This window comes from Mirounga leonina, unplaced genomic scaffold (assembly GCF_011800145.1).
Source record: "Mirounga leonina isolate KUSES-001 unplaced genomic scaffold, KU_Mleo_1.0 Mir_174, whole genome shotgun sequence".
Classification (NCBI taxonomy): Eukaryota; Metazoa; Chordata; class Mammalia; order Carnivora; family Phocidae; genus Mirounga; species Mirounga leonina.
In genome coordinates this window covers 45,037,964-45,059,476 of record NW_023270451.1, presented here as the reverse complement: position 1 = coordinate 45,059,476, position 21,513 = coordinate 45,037,964, and the positions used below count along the sequence as shown (strand labels likewise).

Genomic DNA, 21,513 nt, shown 5'->3' with positions numbered 1-21,513 from the left:
TCTCTGGTTATCTAAGGTTTTAGGAACAGGTGGAAATGGCAGCACCCAAGAAGTATGAAGAAGACTCTTACAAACAGCCTAAAGGAGAACTCAAGAGTCAATTTAATTTTTTTCTTAGAACAGTCTGAATAGACTTAGGGTGTGCTCATAGATATAAGTCTTCCATGTGAGCCACACTTACAGTGTATCTGATTCTCCAAGGGGATAGATGGTATCAGGGGCACTGCAGGCGGTATAAGACCTTAGCAAAGAAAGGGTTGCTGGCCCACTAAGTGGATAGTGCAGATGGGCAGAAAATAGTAGGCACCGCCTCTGAGGTAAATCTGGAAGACAATCAATTTTCCACCCATCCTTTCCAAGAAGCCATTTGGGCTGGCAAGATATTGTACAGGTCCATGGATGCCAACTCCTGAAGTGAGTCACAGAGATAAGACAGTGGGAATACTTTATTTCTTGTGATCTTAATCTAGGCGAAGTATTAAATGACATTATAAATAAATAGATGGAATTCAATGACATTAAAATCTGGCAGACATCCACGATGGAAGGAGGCTCTACCACGCACCCCATACTGTGCAAGGTGGTGGAGATCCTTGGGTGACTTTAAAATCAGTCAGTCCATTGCCCTCAGGAAGTCCTGGGCTTATGAGAGCCAGCCATTTAACAAAGTGATATTATGTAAACTGACAACTGCTAAAGATGTGTATACAGTGCTTTCTGTAGGAATAAAAAGAAGACAGAAACGAACCCAGCCTGAAGACATGTGGACAAAGAAGTCTCAAAGGCTGGGTAGGGCAGAGAGAAGGGTGGTGGCTGGGGCTGCAGCCTGCAAGCACCAAGGAGCTGTGAGAGATGGGGGCATGCTGTGCCATGGGGATTAGTTCACTGAGGCTGAAGATCACTGGGGCTGGGGCCAAATGGTGAGGACCTTTATATGCCATGCCAAGAATTCTGAAATTCCCACTGGAGGCCCAGTGGCACTTCTAAAAAATATAACACTTAACTGTTTTTTTCTAATTTCACAAGTAATGCATTCTCATTGTTCAAAGTAAGGAAAACACAAAAAGGAGGGAACTAAAGAAACCTATAATCATGCCTCCTAGAGATAACCACAGTGGGCATTCTGGGGGTGTATTCTCTTAGTCTTTTTTCCTACACAGTCTGTACTATGATCTAACAGTCATGATCATTTGGTTGGGAACTGTTGTAGAGAAGTAACAAGGTGAGATTTACATTTCTTGACGGTATGCAGCAAATGCAGCTGTCTTGGTCCTTCAGTGTTCAGCTCCAAAGCGCTCCTGCTGGACAATCTACCTGTTTACAGAGGTTCTGGATCCAATGCTACTCCAACCTCAGGGGCTCTGTACTTTTCCTACATGTTGCTATTTAAGTTAACCTTTCAAAAAAGCCCAGAACCTTTCTCCATGCCATCTTCTTTAGGAGAGCAGGAAAAGAAGGGTGCTGTGAGTCCCAACAATGTGGGCAGTCTGGTCTAAGGAAGGGCGAGTATTTGTACAGCAGCATGATCTGTGTACTCCTGCCTGGCCCTCCTAGATGAGGCAGCCATTCCTTGCCGGGCCTGCACGTTGCCAAGTTTGCCACAGTGCAAAATGTGCTCCAGCAAGTCTAACAGAAGAAGGAATCAATCAGAAAATTTGGGCTAGGTCCTGACTCAGGTCCAGGAAGACCACTCTTACAATTTAAAACCAACAAATGAGGGGCGCCTGGGTGGCTCAGTTGGTTAAGTGACTGCCTTCGGCTCAGGTCATGATCCTGGAGTCCCTGGATCGAGTCCCGCATCCGGCTCCCTGCTTGGCGGGGAGTCTGCTTCTCCCTCTGACCCTCCCCCGTCTCATGTGCTCTCTCTCTCTCTCGTCTCAAATAAATAAATAAAATCTTTAAAAAATAAATAAATAAAAAATAAAACCAACAAATGAGAGAAAACTCGTTAACACACACACACACACACACACACGCACGCAACTTGCCAAAAGTCCTTAGCTGACTTCTAGGGCTGCAAATATCCCTGCCACATGAGGCTACATTAAAATAAAATGAAGTCTAAGCATGACCTATTTTGGTTACCTAGAGAAGATTAGATAATGAAATACATTAATCTTCACTGTAATATCCATTCATTATCATAACGGGTGTTCTATAATTTGTAAGTATTTTTGGCCTCTGAAAGACATAAATTATCCCATCCCCTTCTCCCAGATCTTTGAGATGTGTCAGTTCCTCAGAGACTGAATCCAAATTTCTGAGTAGGAAGCCTTGACAATCACCTTGCCCAATTCTTTTCCTTTTACAAAACAAGAAACCGAAGACCCAGAGAGATGGTGACTTGGCCAAGGTCACAAAGCTAAAAACAATGAGAACTTGGGGTATTCTTGTCACATTAAACCATTCTAAAAAACTAATGTTCACTCTTTGTGAGACAAAATAATGAAAATGATAAATGTCCATTTTCCAGAAGAATTAGAACCTTATTCTATTTATGGGAACAAAATAAATGTGATTTCTTTACTGGTAACTCAGAAATGTGCTGAGGTATGTAGGTATGTATACATGTATTAAAAGATTTTATTTTTAAATAATCTTTACACCCAATGTGGGGCTTGAACCTATAACCCTGAGATCAAGCGTCACCTGCTCCACGGACTGAGCCAGCCAGGCACCCCAGAAATTTGCTGAGGTATTTAGAGATTGATTATGCCTAAACCTGTTGTAGCACGTGAGAGAGAACAACTTTTCAATTACTGTTGGTAGATAACTGTTCTGTCCAGGAACTGCATATATGACAGTGTTTCTCTATTGTCAATCTGTAATTGCTAAGAATTTGTCAAGTTACTTTGGGCTGTAGAGAAGACAAAGGAGAAATGCCAATCTAAGTTTTAAGAGTGAGCTTAGTAGATAAGCAAAGCGGGGAAAGGTGGAGTCAATCATTCACTGAGTTTAGGAGATGACAATCACCCCAGCTCTGTAATGAACTATGCAGCCAGTCCTTGGCAAGAATTAGGAACCAGGAGAGGTTGGAAAGTGAATAAATCTGAAAAATAATAACTGAGTGAAAAATAATGTATACAATGGGACACCATGTATGAGTTTAAAATATGCAGTACAATTCTAGATGCTATTTATAGATACATAAATATATAGTAAAAGTATAAAATCATGTATTATATAATAATAAATAGCAAATTCAGGATGAAGATCTTCTCTGGAGAATAGAAGGAATAACAGGATTAAGGGGTGGTACATGGGTACAGTATTGAACTGTTTTATATATTTGGTCAAGTGGTAGATATCTGCTAAATATCTGAAATATTTATAATAAAACAAAAAAATAAACAACAACAAAAAAACTGAGCTAGCTAGGAAAGTACTGAATTCTTTAATAGTGACTAAGCTTCAAGCAAAATGAATTGTATGAAGAAAAGCCAAATCAATAACCGATGGACAGAAGTGAAACAAGTATCCAGAGACACCCTTTGTTAACTTTAGGCGTCATCAAGACAAAAACATTTGTTATAAGCCGAGTCTGCCATTCGAGAAAGGTGCATGTGGTGAGTAGTTTGGGAGAGGGCCTGACTTGATTCCTTTTCCACAGTATTTTCAGAATAACTAGTCAAGTTACGATTTGATTGTCAGTATCAGGTTATGAGTTCTGACTTTAGCTCTCTCACACAGCCCTCCTTGTCTGGGAAAGCTTTTTATATTAAATACATAACTGAGCATCTTATAACCAATTTTCCCATTCTGTGGTAGAGATCTTGGTTGGATGAGTGTTTACCTGACATTTATGGGATCATTCTGAGGTGAGGGATGCGGCAATATGCTGTCCCGCTGAGGGGACCATGCAGAGCACGTAACACTTAGTACAATGGTGCATGAAATGCCAGAACAACCTTTCTGCCTTCTACTTACAAGGAGGCTTTCCAAAATCTCTTTTTGATGTGGCGTCTGCGAGTGGAGGGGCTCAGCTAGAGGGTAGGCCATTCAACATATCTGCCTTGTGGACCTAACTCTTCCCTTAGAATGAACTCTAGAGAATGCCATAGGACATTTAAGGGTTCAGAGCAGCTCTTGACAGAAGACCACCCAAACAGTCCACTCTGACCATCATGACAGGAAATCCAAGTGGTGGTTCAAATGCAAAAGGGGGCAGTATAAAGCCTAAGGCCTCTTTCCAGATGCTGGGAACTCATTCTAGGTCACAGAACTTCAGTAATACAATGACTATACATATATTCTCCAGAGATTTAATAGATGTCAAGGTTTCCATTGTGTCATTTCGGATTTTTTACATTATCACCTCTCATTTTCAAGGCCGCTAAGATTACACAAGTTTTATCAACATTTATGAACATTTACCTTTTAAGCAGTGTTTTCAAATTTGGGAATGCCAGTTAAGGTTTATCCTTAATTTATCCCTACTACCTTGCTGTTTCTAAGTTAGGAAAAATGTTGTCACTGGAGAACTAGCTAATTATCCTGAAAAGGAGGCAAAATTAACTGATGCTGTGGCACTAATCTCAGTGCTTTTATTCCAGTTTATTCATTAATCACTCAGAAGCAATCAAAATTCCCAAATAATCAAAATGTAGCCTAGTACAGGTTAGCCTCAATGTCCTAGCTCTACTGAGTGCATCCCAAACTTTGACCTGGATTAGAATCACCCAAAGGATTTGCTAACATGGATTGCTGTGCCCCATCCCTGGTGAGCTTTTATCAGCAGGTGCTGGGTGGGGCCTGGCAGCCTCCATTTCTAGTAAGTTTGCAGGTAATGAAGATGCTCTCCTTGGACCATTCTGAGAACCACTGTTCTAGATTTGAGACCCCTGGGAAGGTATTTATCCTCTCTAGACCTCAGTTTACTCACTGTCAAAAAGGAGTATTTGTAAGATTAAATGAAATGTTCCTCAAGAACCTAGTGTCATTTCTACACTGGGTGCTCTATAAACGGTAGTTGCTATTACAATAACTCAAATTCAGTTTTAGAATCTAAAACATGCAAGCTAATTTGCCTATATAAATATAGGCATAAACCCTTTGTTTTACCTACATTCCTAAACTCCCTCATTTCAGACGAGGTATCGGTTCTACTTATAAAGGCTATGATTTCAAAACGAGAAGAGAAGCTGTTGACCCAGAGAAATCCACATCAAGGAGCCTATGGGCTCTACGTAGTTAATGTGCAAACACTTCTTATAAAGCTGTATTTGTTTGCATAGAGCTTGTTGTGTCTACAACTGGAAGGGAGGGTGGGTGGTTAGGAGAACTTTTCTTTACACTGAACAATGGCAGGAACCTAGGGACCCCTAGAAGTAAAACTATGATTTAAATCATGAAAATTTCTGAAATAATCCTGAACATCAGGATGAAAATCTCAAGTTTATAGCCCTCGTTTCCTTCCCATTGAAAATAGTGCTGAAAGGGGAAGAGAGGGAAAGAAAAGCTGAGACTGACTGTGCTTATTTTGATTTCGAAGCAGCATTTCCCCTTCTAGTCTCCTCTCTCTTCAGAAGGGTCCAGACTCCAAATCAAGTAAAAAGAAGGTGAGAAAAAGGACAGAATTAGGGGCAGAGGTACAGCAGAAAGGGGATATCCTCAATTTCCTCCGTACCTCCAGGGGCTAAGCTTTTCTTTTTCACTTGTGTGTCCAGTAAGCAGCTGGGTTCTACTCTGCCTCCACTCCAGCAGAGGGGTGAATGAGGTCAGCGCTCACAGACAGCCTGGTCCCTCACACAGACAGCCATAACAAAGCAACAGCATCATGTGACCCATGGAGCCCACCAGGCACACCGCTGAATCCCACAGCTTCTGTATTTCCTGCAGTAAAGGAGTCTTCATCCCCGTGTAAAATTTCCACACTAAGAAGTTTATGGAGAGAAATTTCTGGCTTGGCATCAGAGCTTTGTAAACTTCTCATTTCTGATTTGGAACAAATAAGCTCCATTTTCTGACAGGTTATCAACTTCTTATGTCATAATGATGAAATATAAACAAGAGAAACTAGTCTCTATTAAGTATCTATTATGTACCACTTTACTAATCTTTTTATGTGCATGAACTATTTAATCTTTACAAAAACCGTTTTTTAGGGAAATGGCATCATCATTCCCATTTTATAGATGAGGAAACCGGGAAACAGAAAGGGTAAGTAGATTGCCTAAGGACACAATGCTATATCAAGTGGTGGAATCCAGAGCGCCCAAGATCTTCATCAGTCCACATGTCATAAAGTTCCATGATACTGATTAGAGGGCATGAATAGTTACAGTGAAAATACTTTTAGTACTGAAATCAGGACACATGGGGAGAATACAACAGACTGTCCTAGAAATTCAGGGATGTATGAGAAGCCCAGAAAATACAGGTAGCCCAGGAATGGTGGAGAAGACCTTTTGTGGGAGAAATGAGGACTTTTTTTTTTTTTTTAATTCTGTTTATTTATTTGACAGAGAGAGACAGCGCATGCGTGTGAGAGCGTAAGCAGGCAGGCAGGGGGAGCAGCAGAGAGAGAGGGAGAAGCAGGCTCCCCGCCGAGCAGAGAGCCTGACGCGGGGCTCCATCCCAGGATCCTGGGATCATGACCTGAGCTGAAGGCAGACACTTAACCGACTGAGCCACCCAGGTGCCCTGAAATGAGGAGTTTTGAGGCAGGGGGCTCAAAGTGACTCTGCTTCAGATCTTTTGTGGCCTTAGCGTGTATTTTAATCTCTCTAAATTTTGGATACCTAACCTGCAAAAATGGATTGATGTAAGGGTTAAGTTGTCTAAATTCTTCATAAAGTGTTACAGAAAAACCAATTTTTATTGTTTCATGGCACATCAGCAAGTTTCTAGAGAGGAAGGCCTGAGAAAGTCACACTGGGGCAGAATCCCTCAGGACTCATGGCCCAGAGGGAAGAGCTCAGTCCTGACACCAACAAAATGCTGCAGTGAATACTGGCTCCTCTTCCACAGCAGAAGCATCTAATTCATTCATTTCATTATTTTTAACTATGGCTACTTAGAGCTTGACCATGTGCTTCTCTACATCACAATAATAGAGGGCTTCAAAGGAATATGGAATTTCAATACCCACTCCCTACCCCTCATGCCTCAAGGCCCATGCTGGGAGAACTTCTTTTAGGTGAAGAGTGAGAGTTCAGGCACTCTGTCAAGGGCACTATGAGGATGCTCCCAAGTTAATGTTTTCCAAAACTGATCTATCTACCCACCCACCCAGTGTTTACCAAAAACCTTATGAGGTTCCAGTCCCTGCTAAAAGATGCTGGAGATACAGGATGACCTTTGATCAAGGCCTTCATCCTGGTCTCAGCTCTACCACTACAAACACGAGGCATTTAAGGAGTACAAGATGATGACGATGATGACCCACCCTTTCTCTCACTCCAGAGCAAATTCCTAGGGTTCCCCAAACCCTCCCTGTTATGGTCTCTAAAACTAGCTTCTCTTGGGATATTGATTTTGGAGAACTGCACTGTATTTGAAGATTAATTTAGGAAGAACTCACTTCTTAAAAATATTAGGCTTTCCTATTAAGAGATGGCTCTCCATTAATTTAGCTCTTCTTTAAGATATACTGATTTTTAATAAGTTAGATCTACATTACGAGGTCGTTATCTCATGGGTTCTTTTTTTAACAGAGCATATAAGAAACAAAAATAATGAAATAGAAAAGAAACAAAATCAACTTCAGAAAAGCAGAAATTTTCCCCTATATGCTGCCTCTAGGGGTCTCCATTCCATATCCTATTCAATGGAATGATCAAAATGTAAAGGATACTTACTCAAGGCTGTCTGGATATCCTTTTCTCCATTTTTCACTTCTGTCAAAAATCCCTTCAAAAATTTGAGACCTCTAAAACAAAAAAGAGGAAGAAATATTATTTTCAAAGTTCACTTATGTTGAATGGGTATAAAGAAATGGCAGACATCAGTGTCTTTTTCAATAATATCTTGAATATTGCAGCAAACAGGTCAAGTCACATGGCAGTCCTTTCTGACTTTCTTCCCTGTCATTTCCTTTTAGTTTACTCTAGACCCTTCTCATCTGATCTACCTAAACAGTGGTTTCCAAAAAGTGGTCCTGGGACCAGTGGGAACTTGGAAATGCTAGTTCTGGGCTCCCACTCCAGACTTACTGAGTCAGAAAGTCTGAGTCTGGAGTGGAGCAATCTGTGTTCTTAAGAAAGCCCTTCAGGTGATTTGGACGCTACCAAAGTTTGTGATCTACCGACTTACAGAAAACCAGTCAACTCTATTATCCTTTACGATTCCTATCTTATATATACTGTTAATATTAACAATGTTCATCAGAAGGGAGAAAAAAAAGAGTTGGTGTTCTATTCATCAGGCCTTCTAGAAAAGGCTATTGTGTTAGATCCTCCACTCAGAAGTAGTCTTTGCATAATACTTTTTTTGCTGGTAGCATTTCAACTGAGCTGGATTTCAACTGCTGCCCCATCCCAGCTGCCTCACCTCTTCAGCCACAAGAGGGCTTCTGTAGCTGAGTTCCTAACCTGGGCTACGTCGGCCTCCACTTCATGCAGCACTATCTTCTGGAGGGTGGTGAACTCTTCCTTGTTGGTTATATACTTCTGATTTACTTTCTGCAGGAAAGGCAGGGAAACAATCTAAGTTAAAAATGCTAAAGCTATCAAGTAAATCAGTATAGTATTGAGACTGATAAGCTTGTCAAGCAGGCCTTTAAGAAATCAAAATAAATTAAGCCTCTATTATCTTTTTTCTTCTGTTTTCAAGGTAATGTGTTCTTGTTTGAGAATTTTTATGAGGCTTAAGCTAGAATTAAATAGTCTCAAGGCTTTAAAATACTGTTTTTAAAGTATTTTTTTCTGCCTCAGAACCTTTCTCACAGCTGGCCTATACTTTTCATCTTGAGTATAAAACTCAACAATTACGTGTTTCTGAATGAGATTTCATGCACTACTCCCTCCAAACGTATGGTCTCCTTAGAGATATGCTAGTATATTCACCTTAATATTTCCAACAAGATCCATTTTAACAGGAGCAAACACTGTAGGGCCAAGTTTGTCTAGAGGAAAAGATTGAAAACATCTTTGAAAAAGCAATTTTCTTAAATGGCAAATATTTTTATAGTAACAAAAAATTTAGCATGTTTTTCTCCCCAAAACTTTTATTTTCTGTTTTTAAATCATTTTCCAAACATAAGTTTTTCAAAGGCTTCTAGGATACAGTCATCACAAAATACATACTAGATTTCAAAGACTCAATATCAAAAAAATAATGCAAAATATCTTATTGATGATTTCTTTATATTGATTACATATCGAAATAATATTTTGGATATACTAGGTTATATAAAATATATTATTGAAATTAGTTTAAAAAATAGTTTTATCTGTTTTGTTTTACTATTTATTGTGCCTGCTAGAAAATTCAAAATCATATATATGGTTCAAATATTTCTGTTGGACAAGAACAACTAAAAAAATAACAAAGGGGTACAGCTAAAAAGCCAGAAGAGAAAAAATAATGGAATTCTAAAAAATACTTGATTGATTGGAAAAAAAAGGGGGGGGGGAACTGAGGCAGGAACAAATATAAAGGAACAAATAAAAAGCCAAAACAGGAAATAAAACAGAATAAAAAATAATTGAGTATTGGCTAGAATTTAAGAAAGAAATAAAAAAAGAGGGCGCCTGGGTGGCTCAGTCAGTTAAGCGACTGCCTTCGGTTCAGGTCATGATCCTGGAGTCCCAGGATCGAGTCCCACATCGGGCTCCCTGCTCTGCGGGGAGCCTGCTTCTCCCTCTTCCCCTCCCCCTGCTTGTGTTCCCTCTCTCGCTGTGTCTCTCTCTGTCAAATAAATAAATAAAATCTTTAAAAAAAAAAAAAAGAAAAAAAAAGGAACAAAGAACAGATAGGACAAATAGAAAATAAATAGTAAGATGGTAGAAACAAATAGTAAGATAATACGTGTAAATTCATTCAAACAATGTAATTCACTATATACAAAAGTACAGGAAAAAAACCCACAATTTCAATAAATGCTGAAAATGTATTTTATAAAATCAACTCACTCATGATTATAAAAAACTACTCAAACACAAAAGTCAGTTGTATCTGTATGCTACCAACAAACAACTGGAAAAATAAAGAGTATTTATTTATTTATTACAATAGCATCAAGAATCAAAATTCTGGGGGGTGCCTGGGTGGCTCAGTCATTAAGCGACTGCCTTCAGCTCAGGTCATGGTCCCAGGTCCTGATATCGAGCCCCGCATCAGGCTCCCTGCTCGGCGGGAAGCCTGCTTCTCCCTCTCCCACCTCCCCTGCTTGTGTTCCCTCTCTTGCTTTGTCTCTGTCAAATAAATAAAATCTTAAAAAAAAAAAAAAAGAATCAAAATCCTGTGGTGTCTGGGTGGCTCAGTTATTAAGCGTCTGTCTTCGGCTCAGGTCATGATCCTGGAGTCCCAGGATCAGAGTCCTGCATAGGGCTCCCTGCTCAGTGGGAAGCCTGCTTCTCCCTCTCGCACTTCCCCTGCTTGTGTTCCCTCTCTCACTGTCTCTCTGTCAAATAAATAAATAAAATCTTAAAAAAAAAAAAAAAATCATAAAATTCTAAAATGTATCCCTAACAAAAACTGTGTAAGACCTCTGGTGTGGGAAACAAAGGCAGAAGAAAAATTATTAAATTTCCTTACTACCTAGAGCCCACTGACAAGTCCTTGAAACAGGCAGAGGGACATTTTTCTAGGGACTCAACTGCCTTGATGTTAATACCTTGCTAAGGGCAAAAGGCAATCCTAGCCTGAACCCACCCCCCAAGATCCTGTAAGTCTACTTTAACATATAAAAATTCCTTTGGAAACTTCCTTTATCTCTAACCCCCCAAGATATGTGTTGGCAATCATCCCCAAGCATATGGCCCACCGATATACATGATTAATAAAACCTTAGTCATGGGACCCTTCAGATGTAAATGACCTTTTCCCAACAATAGCTAGCCCCCTCAAGGTCCTGGAAACCTTGCTTCCAAAATTCCTTAGAGACTTACGCTATCCCTATCCCCTCCCAACTTGAAAGTATATAATGGGCCACTCCTCATGACCCCAGTGCCGCTCTTTCTGCCCATGGGTCCTGTTCCCGTGCTTTATAAAACCACCTTTTTGTGCCAAAGATGTCTCAAGAATTCTTAGCCATTGGCTTCGAACCCTAACATCTTTCTTACATCAACCTCTACACTAAGAACTATACAAAACATTGTGAAAATAAAGAAGACCTAAGTAAATGGAGAGATATAGCAAGCTCTGGGATTAGAAGACTCAACATTGTTTAAGATGTAAACTTCCTCCTAATTGGTTTACCAATTCAATATAATCTTAATCAAAATCCCAATAGGTTTTTAAATAGAAACTGGAAAGCTAAAATTTATATGGAAATGCAAAAGACCTACAATTGCCAAAATCTTGAAAAAGAACAAAATTGGAAGACTTACATTATCTGATTTCAAGCTTTATTATAAAGGCACAGTAATTAAGACAATATTAAGTATTAGCATAAAAAAAATAAACAGACCACTGGGACAGAAGACAGAGTCCAGAAACAGACCCACACCTAAAAGTTCCACTGATTTTCAACACAGCTGCCAAAACAGTATAAAAGGGAAAATAATGTTTTTTCAAGAAATGGTCTTTGAACAGCCAGATATCAAAAGGAAAAAAAAAAACAACTCAACCCTTACCTCACACCATATACAAAAATTAATTCCAAGATGTATAAATGTAAACATAAAATCAAGACTAAAGGGGCGTCTTGGTGGCTCAGTCGTTAAGCATCTGCCTTCGGCTCAGGTCATGATCCCCCTGGGATCAAGCCTGCGTTGAGCCCCGCATCAGGCTCCCCGCTCGGCGGGAAGCCTGCTTCTCCCCCTCCCACTCCCCCTGCTTGTATTCCCTCTCTCGCTGTGTCTGTGTCAAATAAGTAAATAAATAAAATCTTTAAAAAAAAATCAAGACTAAAGGGAATAGAAAACACATGAGAATATCTTCATGACCGTGGGTGTAAACAAAGATTTCTTAGGGCATTAGATGTGCTAACTTTATAGTCAGTACATAAAAGAAAGAAAACAGATACACTGGATTTCATGAAAATGAAAAACTGCTCTTCAAAGACATCAAGAAAAGAAAGCCATAGTTGGGGGGAAATATTCATAATGATGTCTACAATGGAATGCTTTTGAGAATATATAGTGAATGCTTACAACTCAATACAAAGAACATTAACCAACTTTTAAAAATGGATTAAAGACTTGAAAAGACTTCACAATGAAGGAGACAGCAATGGCCAATAATTATATTAAAAAGTGCTCAACATCATTAGTCATTGGGGAATTGTAAAGGGCAAGGGCACCCCAAGGTGGGCCACTTGAATGTGAAGATTATTTTGAGTTAAAAGCAACCAAAACCCAGCAGATTCAGGAAAAATTCTTTACCTTCCCCTTGACTGCTTAAATTTACATTGGAAAGGAAAGCCTGTCCCAGGAAGAATGCAATTAACAGATTCCTCTTTACTTAAGAGACTTATGTGCATTAACAGGGCAGCCTTGGTTTTCCAACCATCTCATCTTCCTACTAATGGTTTTCCTCCCCTTTGTATCCCCACCTCTAGGCCCCTAACCCCTTTCCTTAGGTCAGGATGTCATATAAGCCTTGTGTTCCCTGTCTTTGGAATTTCACATCTGTGTGGATTCTCTGTATGTACAGAATTACATTTGATTTTCTCCTGTTATTCTATCTCATGTCAATTTGATTCTTGGTCCAGCCAGAAGGACCTTGGGGGCCGAGTAAATTTCTTCCTCCCCAACACAAGTTAAAGCCACAATGATACTATTAAACATTTAGAGGAATAGCCAGACAAAAAAACCTCAATACCAACCAAGTGTTAGTGAAGATGTGAAGCAACCAGAATACTCATACATTGTTGTTGGAACTGTATGACTGTGTAATCACTTTTTATAAAGTTAAACAGATGAACCCAGTGAATTGGCAATTCTACTCCTAGGTATTTTTTCAAGATATGAAAAAATATGCCTACAGACACAAAAATATTCAGAGCAATTTCATTTATAATAGCCCCAAATAAGAAACTACCCAAATGTCCATCCATCAATAGAAGAATGAATAAACAAATTGTATATTCATTTAATAGAATACTATCTGCAATAAAAAGGAATGAACTACTGCTACATTTAACAATAAGGATGAAAACATTATACTGAGAGAAAAAAACAGATGTGAAAGAGTAGATAGTATGATTCTCTTATATGAGACTTTAGAAGAGGCAAAACTAATCTATGGTGACAGAAATCAGTAAAATAGTTGCCTTGGGCTGGGTGATAGTTGTGGGTTGACTGGCACAGGGAACATTTTGGGGTGATGAAAACATTTCACATCTTAATAGGGATATATATGGATTACAGAGGGGTACATGTGTTTGTCAAAACTTACTGAATCATAACACTTAAGTTCTATGTAAGTTATATCTCAATTTCAAAAAAGGTATGTAAAATTTTTAAAACATGAATTAAAAAAAGATGCATAGCTAAATAGGTCATAAAACAAATCTCAACACATTAGTGATGTCTGGTTCTACTGACTCTATATAAAAAGTAAATGTAATTTGAACTTAAATTTATACATATAATTTTTAAATCTTTGCAAAAAAAAATTTTTTTTTTAAAGATTTTTATTTATTTATTTGACAGAGAGAGACACAGCGAGAGAAGGAAAATAGGCAGGGGGAGTGGGAGAGGGAAAAGCAGGCTCCCCGCCAAGCAGGGAGCCCGATGCGGGGCTCGATCCCAATACCCTGGGATCATGACCCAAGCCAAAGGCAGACGCCCAACGACTGAGGCCCCCAGGCGCCCCTGCAAAAAATGTTTTAACTGGTATCATTATACCAATGGATTTGAAGGTCTGTTCCTCAACTACTTTTACTCTTGCTTTTAAGTATGATTTCTTGAAAATAGAATTCCCTTTGTTCCTTATACTACTCTGTGGTCAATACTTAATTCTAGGTAGGAATAAAAAGCAAATATGCAATAATGCTCAAGGCCATACAGTTTTAACTGCATGTGGCTGGTGATATGGAGAGGTAGCCAAGAAGGATCATTTCACTGTACATATAGTTCAGGATATTTCTACTACAAAGTAACAGCAGTGAGACAGATTCTAGAGACTAATGAATTTAAGACAAATGCAGTAATCTTACCTAATACCGGAACCACAGCATAACATGATGCCAAGAATGCTTCTGTGGGAATGCCACTGTCTTCCAGAAGTTCAATGTCACTAAAGCTAAACAATTTGGTGATACAGAAGGGGAAAGATTGAAAATACAACATTAACACTCTCTGCAGTTCAGAGGTAGTCATTAAAACAGTTGCCCCTCTATAGAGCAAGTCACTTGGCCTGATTTCAGTGATTGTTCTTCTATTATAATATGGTCCAATAAAATCATTTTCCAAAGATAATCTACCAAAGCAAGCTAAAATGTGTTCAGGGTATAGTCTCACAATCCAATTCCTCACTGCTTCAGAAAGGTAAAGCAGATACTTAGTATACCATATCTTCTGTTCTGTTAAAATATGCCATCACCTGAAAGGAACACCATGATTGATTTTCCAGAAGGGAAGCTGGTATCCAACTGTCACTGATTTTAGAAAGTACAGAATACCTGGTATTCATGGTACTAAAGAAAGTTGGGATGATTTCTTGGCCTTCTTCCCAGTGGGATTCCGGAGAGCTACTTGAGGAGTTTGATGCAGGCTGTGCTAAGCTGCTGTCATGATTTCCCAGGTTGTCCTCTCCTTCTTCCTTCATGATCTCACCTTGGACTACACATAGAAAATACCTATTACTAAACTATTATTTACATACTACAAAAATTAATATATATTCATTGTTGAATATTTCCAAAACAGAGAAGTTTACAGAAATAAAAATCAGTGAAATACTATATACACAAACAAAATTAGGTTTAAATATATGCAGGTTTGTATCCTGCTTGTTTTCACTCAACAGTTTATCAGGAATATTCTCATTATCATTCAATACTCTTTAAAATGTGATTTTAATGACCATATATATTGCATCAAGCTCATGTGGAGGGAATTTAGGTGGTTTCTAAAATTTTAGTGTTATAAATACAGTCGATCCTCATTATCAGCATATTCTGTATTTGTGAATTTGCCTTCTCAGGATAGTTTATTTGCAATCCTAAAAGTCAATGCTTGTGGCACGTCTGCAGTCATTTCTAGACACATGTAGATGTGAAAAATTTGAGTCGCCTGACATATATGTTCCCAGCTAAGGTCAAACAAGGTAACAATTTGCCTTCTTGCTTCGGTTCTTATACCATACACAAGTGTGTTTATGTAGGGTCATGCTTTGTGCATTTTGTTATTGATTTTGCTGTTTACAGATGCCTCCAAGTGTAGTGCTGTCTACTGGTCCTAAGTGTAAGAAGGCTGTGATGTGCCTTATGGAGAAAATACATGTGTCAGGTAAGCTTCATTCAGGCACGAGTGATAGTACTGTTGGCCGTGGGATTAATGTTAATGAATCAACTAAATACTAAATAAGGTGTCTTTAAACAGAAACACACATAAAACAAGTCTGTATACTGATCAGCTGACCAAAATGTGAACAGAGGTTTGTAGGAACCAAACTCTGTATTTCCCCTCGAAGCAATGGTTCAGTATTTGCTAGTTCAGTGTCTGCAGTAACTTCATAGGACACAGCCATGAATAATGAGAATCCACTGTAATGTCATAAAGAATATCCCTGTCCACATGTATTTGTCCTTAAACTTGACTATTCCCTGGAGACAAATTCCTAGAAGTAAAATTATTGGTCAAACAACAGTCTGTTTCCACAGAAATTCTATCTTTATTATTTACTCAAGGGATAAAACTTCAGTGATTCAGTGAATTGCTTGCCTCAGATTAACAGCTATGAAATGCATCTTCTTTCTCCCCAACTCATCTGGAAAAAACAGGGTCTTATTTCAGGGGAGAGGAGCAAGAAACTTGTTTAAAATTTTATTTTCAAAAATATTTATTAAACAGTTGCAACACAAATAAAAGCTCTAATACGGTTGTCTCAGACTGATCTGAAGCTGGTTTTAGTGGTTAGAGCCAATGGAATTAGCAAATTTGAAAGGGTGGCATTTTCAACTACAAGCTACTACCTGAAACATGGGACTCTGGCTTGATGGACACAGGGAAGGCTGGGTGAAAATCTGATGGGTGGGTTGGTGAATTCTGCCATTCTCTGGCCTTACCAGAAACGAGGAGGAGAGCAACCTGAACTGCCACAACTTTATGCTCTGTTAAGTCTGACATCACAGTTTAAGTTCAAAGGATTTTGAGACATAGAGTAGAAGGCCAATGAAACACTCATATTTTCTACAAAGTCAGCACAGACAGCTGCTGCTCACCACAGCCCACAGACATTACAGATAAGAACAGTGAATGGGAAAAATCCTCTCCATTCTGCCTTTTCAACACTGGGTCAGATGGGATGGCACAATGTGGTCAAGTGACCTGTGTTACCAAGCTAATGTCTGCCTTACTAGCTACTAGTATACCATCTTGAGGCCAACCCCTGTCAAGTATCACTTCATGGATATACAATCAAACTCCCAAGATCAATGGTTTGGGCTCAATGGTTTGCTTCATACTTTACTTTTGTTTTCACCTGTTATATTATCAGCTGTATTTTCTTCACTTGATACGCTGCAATCTATCTCTGCAGGTTTCAAATATAAGGAGCTCTTATTTTTCATTAGGATTTCTTCATCAGCATTTACTTCCATATGTAAAGATCCATTTTCACAACTGTTTAACTCCATTTGCCTGAAAATTTTTTATAAGGAGAAAAGCCAAAAAGTCCAGTTATTTGGTCTTAAATAGATTGCTCAGGTAGATCTTATTCTGAGAAAGGAGGGAGGGGTTCACAAGCACCAACTCCTTTTAACAGTGATTAAAAACCAGTATTGTTGAATCAGCCAAACCTCTCAGCCTCCTGCCTCCTAGACAGGTATCCGCCTGTGATGGGAGCAGGCCTGTCTCCCAACTGAGGTTCTGAAATCAAAGAGCCATTCCTGGCTTCTCAAGGACCCTCAGGTGACTTAAACTTCCTGCTCCCCACCAGCAACAGGAAATACTCATTGACAGCTCTTTGGTTTTCAATCGGCTTTCTACCCGTACACATTTAACACTTTTCTCACTTTCCTCAGCTCCTCCCTAGGAAGTTTTTCTCTCTCTTCAGCAATCAAAATCACTGGTCACTCCTATGTGTTTGCCTATCAGTTAACTGTCTAGAAGCTACATGCTGTGGTCAGGGGAGAATACTCCCTGCAAAGTATGTCTGACAGAAAAAACCCAGGAGGACACAGGATACCTCCTGAGGATCTGTTGCTCTTCAGGGCTTTTAACATGCAAGTGGAACAGCTAATTCTGTTGAAGGGACAATCATAATATCTTGTAAGTGATTAGATCCAACCGAATTAGAACAAAAATATTTTCTCCTAATAAAAACAAAGGGAAAGGGTCCAAGCTATATGGTGACTCCAGGAAAAGCATTTTTTTTTTTCTCTAAAGAAATGCCATATTTCAACCTAGCAATTAAAAATGTAGGTGTTTATTAAGGAAATGTCATGAGAAAAAAGTCTATTTTTTCTAGTAGAAATATTCAGAACAAGATAAAAATGTTAACCAAACTGGAACAATCCTTGTACTAAAGCAAACAATAGTATACAAGAGATGAAATGTTAAATAACAATTTGAAAGGACAAATATATGGAGTATGTCAAAATACGGGAATGCTTATAAAAAATAATAACTGAATAAAGACCCCAAATAATAGGAACACAACTATGTAAATGTGTACTTTTTCTAAAATTGAAGGAGCAATTAGAGGAAGAAATAGTTTAGATTTTGATATTAAGTTGTTGTTTTTTTATAACCTATAAGGCTACCTAACATTTTTATTTTTAAATAAAACAAAATAGTACTGTCTTTTCTGAATAAAAGCACATTTAGGTTAATGCCAGGCTCCTCCACAAGAGAGGAGGTTCCAACCTCTCAGTACACTAGAGCAATTAAAAGTTACCACATGTGGTGGGCAGGCCCATCCATACCTGAGGGAAAATGCAAACATCTTCCCAGGTAGTCAGTCTAAGTGAAAGGTCTGCATTGCTTCAAGCTCACCCCAAAGAGGAAAATCAGATACTGTTTCCTTCTGGTATTATCTCAAATCATGATCAAAATATTCTCTTTTTTTTTAAACAAACAATAAAAACGTATTTATTTTTAGAAAGAAGAAAAAACCAAAAGAGTTACTGTACCTTTCCAATGAATTATGAATCGGTATAATAGGATGTTTCATCTTTAAAAGAAGCAAAAAAAAAAAAAAAAAAAAAAGAAAGCTTCATGTTAAACTTCCAACAGAGCATATTTAGAGTTTCATCACATATAAAAGTGGTAAATATGACCATAACATAACTGCCCCACTCAACAGGAACAATTTTAGATCCTCCCAAAAGAAGGGAGTCATTGATCTTAACCGGTCCTTTGTATGTTTTCAAATAAGTGTACCCATATTTCTAAGGAAAAGGAAGATGGCTCTTTTGAAGGATCTAATTACCATAGCCAAACCCTTGGTGGTTGGCTTTCTCATAATTTTAGTTATGTTCATTAAAGATTATGATGCAGCATTGTTTCAAACACTAAAAGTATAAAGATAAACAGTATGAGGTTCCTACCCTTAAGGTAATTTCAATAAAGAGTAACCCTAAAAAATAGGAGTATGCAAAGAGGAGAAGCTCCTAGCCCAACTTAGGGATTCAGGGAAGGAGAGATTAAATATTGAAGGATGGGGAAGTGCAAACTAGGGGAAGATAAGTGAGAACAGCATTCTTGGCATTGGGAAATGGTGTGAAGATGTCAGGGGAGCTCTATGCAGTTAGTATGTTCAGCCAGGTAATGACAGAGCACAAGGCTGGGGGTGTGGGAATGGGTTAAGAAGTTTTGACATTAACCTTTGGCAATGAGGGAGGCACTGAGAAGTTTAGGTAAAGTGGTCCAGTTTATACTTCACGAATAGAAATACCATCAGCTGCCTGGAAGGGTTAGGCTGAAAGTAACTAGTTAGAAGGTCACCACAAATCTTGGCAAGATTTGCTGGACAAGAAGGCTGAAAAGAGCCTAGTTACATCAGACACAGGTTTAGATGGTAAAATTGCTAAAAATAAATGGATACAGAGGACTGACGGCAGAAATATGTTAAGTGGACATAAAGGGAGGGCCACTAAAAAAATGTCTTTCTCAGTCACCAAAGGGTGATGGATAACATGGTTCACTACATCACTTTTTAACTTTTCATCTTTTCATATGCCCTGCTGCTGCCAAGCTGAGCTGGCTTTTACCTTGTTGGACTTGAGCATGGCCAGCTGTGGTGAACCTGGGGGAGTGCGATAGAGTAGCTCAGAGGTGAAGGCTGTGTTTGCGATCTGCATGCATTCTTCCAAAGTCTTCAGAAAAGTATTGCAGGTGGATTTCAGCAGAGTTCCCACATCAATTCCTTCCTACGAAACAAGAGTGGAAGATTCCTTTACCTTGCCAAAAAAGAAAGAGCCCAATGGTGGAATGTCCTTAGAGGTTTTTATCCACAATGTAGTAATAATGTACCCACCTATTTTGAAGGACAAATATGTACATCATTTACAAAAGGAAAATACTGAGTCCACTTTATCTACTAGCCCTATAAGCCTCCATCTGACCCTTCACACTCTCCCCCCACCGCTCCAGCTGAAGGCAACAACTTCTTTCAATTCAAAAGTATTATATGCTAGCACTGTGCCAGGTGCTGGGCACAGAGCCCTCAGGGAGTTTCCGGTCTATAAGTGGTGGCAGGTATGAATCAGGGAATCACACAGATTGAAGATCAGTGGAATCAATAGAAAAATGTCTCCCACTGCCTGAGTAAAAATGAGGTTCTAGAATAGAAGAATTAGAAACCATAAATCATTATTTACTTTCAGAATGGGGTTTTTGGCTTTCGGTACAGATGAGTTTAAGAGCTTTTAGCAAATGGAATTCTTTTGAATAGCTAATCACTTGTTCTCCCAGTTATTTTACCTGTTCAGGATGTTTTTCCCCTGAATACTGATATTAATAAGTTGTTCAGGAAACTGAGGCCATCCCCTGACTAGAGAGTACAGTAAACACATCTTAATGGTATAAAAGAAACCAGACCGGGCCCAAGATGGAGTCGCTCATGCTAAGCCTCACATCAGCAAACCAAAAACTTCAGTTCCTATGCCTGGTTGTCCCAAAAAAGGCAGGCCTAGGTCAACCAATCAGCACAAGTTACCTGACCCAGCTCCAAGATTTCCTTTTGCTCCACATGAAGGAAGTAACCCTGCTTTAATCAATCAGTAAAGGCTCAGCAGAACTTCCTTGTTCCTGCTCACTTTATCTGTAACAATCCCTAGCCTCATAAGGCTTTTCAGAGTTCCTTTTTATCTGTTAGATGAGATGTTGCTTGATTCATGAGTTGCTGAATAAAGCCAGTAAGATTTTTAAAATTTACCCAGTTAAATTTTTCTCCTTAAGAGTGGCCTCTATATTTTCTTCAATTTTGTATTTCTAACAAGCTAGTCGATGTTACTGGTTGTGGACCACTATGATTCTGACATCAATTATGTGTGGGTTTTCCCATACCACGAAACAATTCTCTGACACCAGCTGGGTGTTCTATAACTCAACTCAATTCTGACACTATCTCCCTGAAGACAGTGTCAGCTCTCACAGGGCTGCTCCCCACCCCTCACTTCAGATACCAATGGCAAGTCCAGGTGGTCACTTGTGCTTCTGACTGATCTGCTACTACAGATTGGAGGTTCTAACCCCCTCCTCCTTTCAGTTGATTAATCTGCTAGAGCTGCTCACAGATCTGAGAAACATTTTACTAGTTACCAGATGGCCAGTTTACTACAGTTTATTATAAAAGGATACAACCCAGAAACAGATGCAAAGGGCAAGGCAGCTGGGAACGGCTCAGAACTTCTATGCTCTCTGACCACACCACTTTGCCTGAATCTCCATGTGTTCGCCAACTCAGGAACTCTCCGAACCCCGTTCTTTGGGTTATGGAAGCTACACTGCACAGACATGACTGATGAAATCATTAGCCACTGAGATTAAACTCAATCTTCAGCCTCTCTTCTTTCCCAGGAGATGAGAGTGGGGTGGATCTGAGAGTTCTAACCCTCTAATCACTTGGTTGGGTTCTGGGTCAACCAGCCCCCATCCTTAGGCACTTTCCAAAAGTCGTCTCCCTACCATAACAAAAGACAATTTTATCATTCTCATCACAGGAAATTCTAAGAGTTTTAGGAGCTCTGCCAAATATATCTCTCTTATAAAGACCAAATATACATATTTCTTATTA

At 39.1% G+C, this 21,513-nt stretch overlaps 1 protein-coding gene across 2 annotated transcripts in view; it reads right to left on the bottom strand.

Annotated features, from left to right (window-relative positions):
* The window catches only part of PLEKHA8 (pleckstrin homology domain containing A8), a 50,627-nt gene that overhangs the window by 7,534 nt on the left and 21,580 nt on the right, over positions 1-21,513 (bottom strand). The window contains exons 5-12 of one of the 2 annotated variants that reach the window (XR_004682054.1): positions 19,487-19,645; positions 18,407-18,447; positions 16,756-16,913; positions 14,732-14,891; positions 14,267-14,352; positions 9,006-9,064; positions 8,532-8,621; positions 7,800-7,870 (exon numbers count right to left, since the gene is read on the bottom strand). Coding sequence is in view for 1 of the 2 variants with exons in the window: in XM_035020829.1 (XP_034876720.1) it covers positions 7,800-7,870; positions 8,491-8,621; positions 9,006-9,064; positions 14,267-14,352; positions 14,732-14,891; positions 16,756-16,913; positions 18,407-18,447; positions 19,487-19,645 (865 nt within the window). In the remaining variant the exon portion in view is untranslated. Of the gene's footprint in view, positions 1-7,799; positions 7,871-8,490; positions 8,622-9,005; positions 9,065-14,266; positions 14,353-14,731; positions 14,892-16,755; positions 16,914-18,406; positions 18,448-19,486; positions 19,646-21,513 lie in introns of both variants that reach the window. The other variant, XM_035020829.1, reaches the window with a different exon arrangement.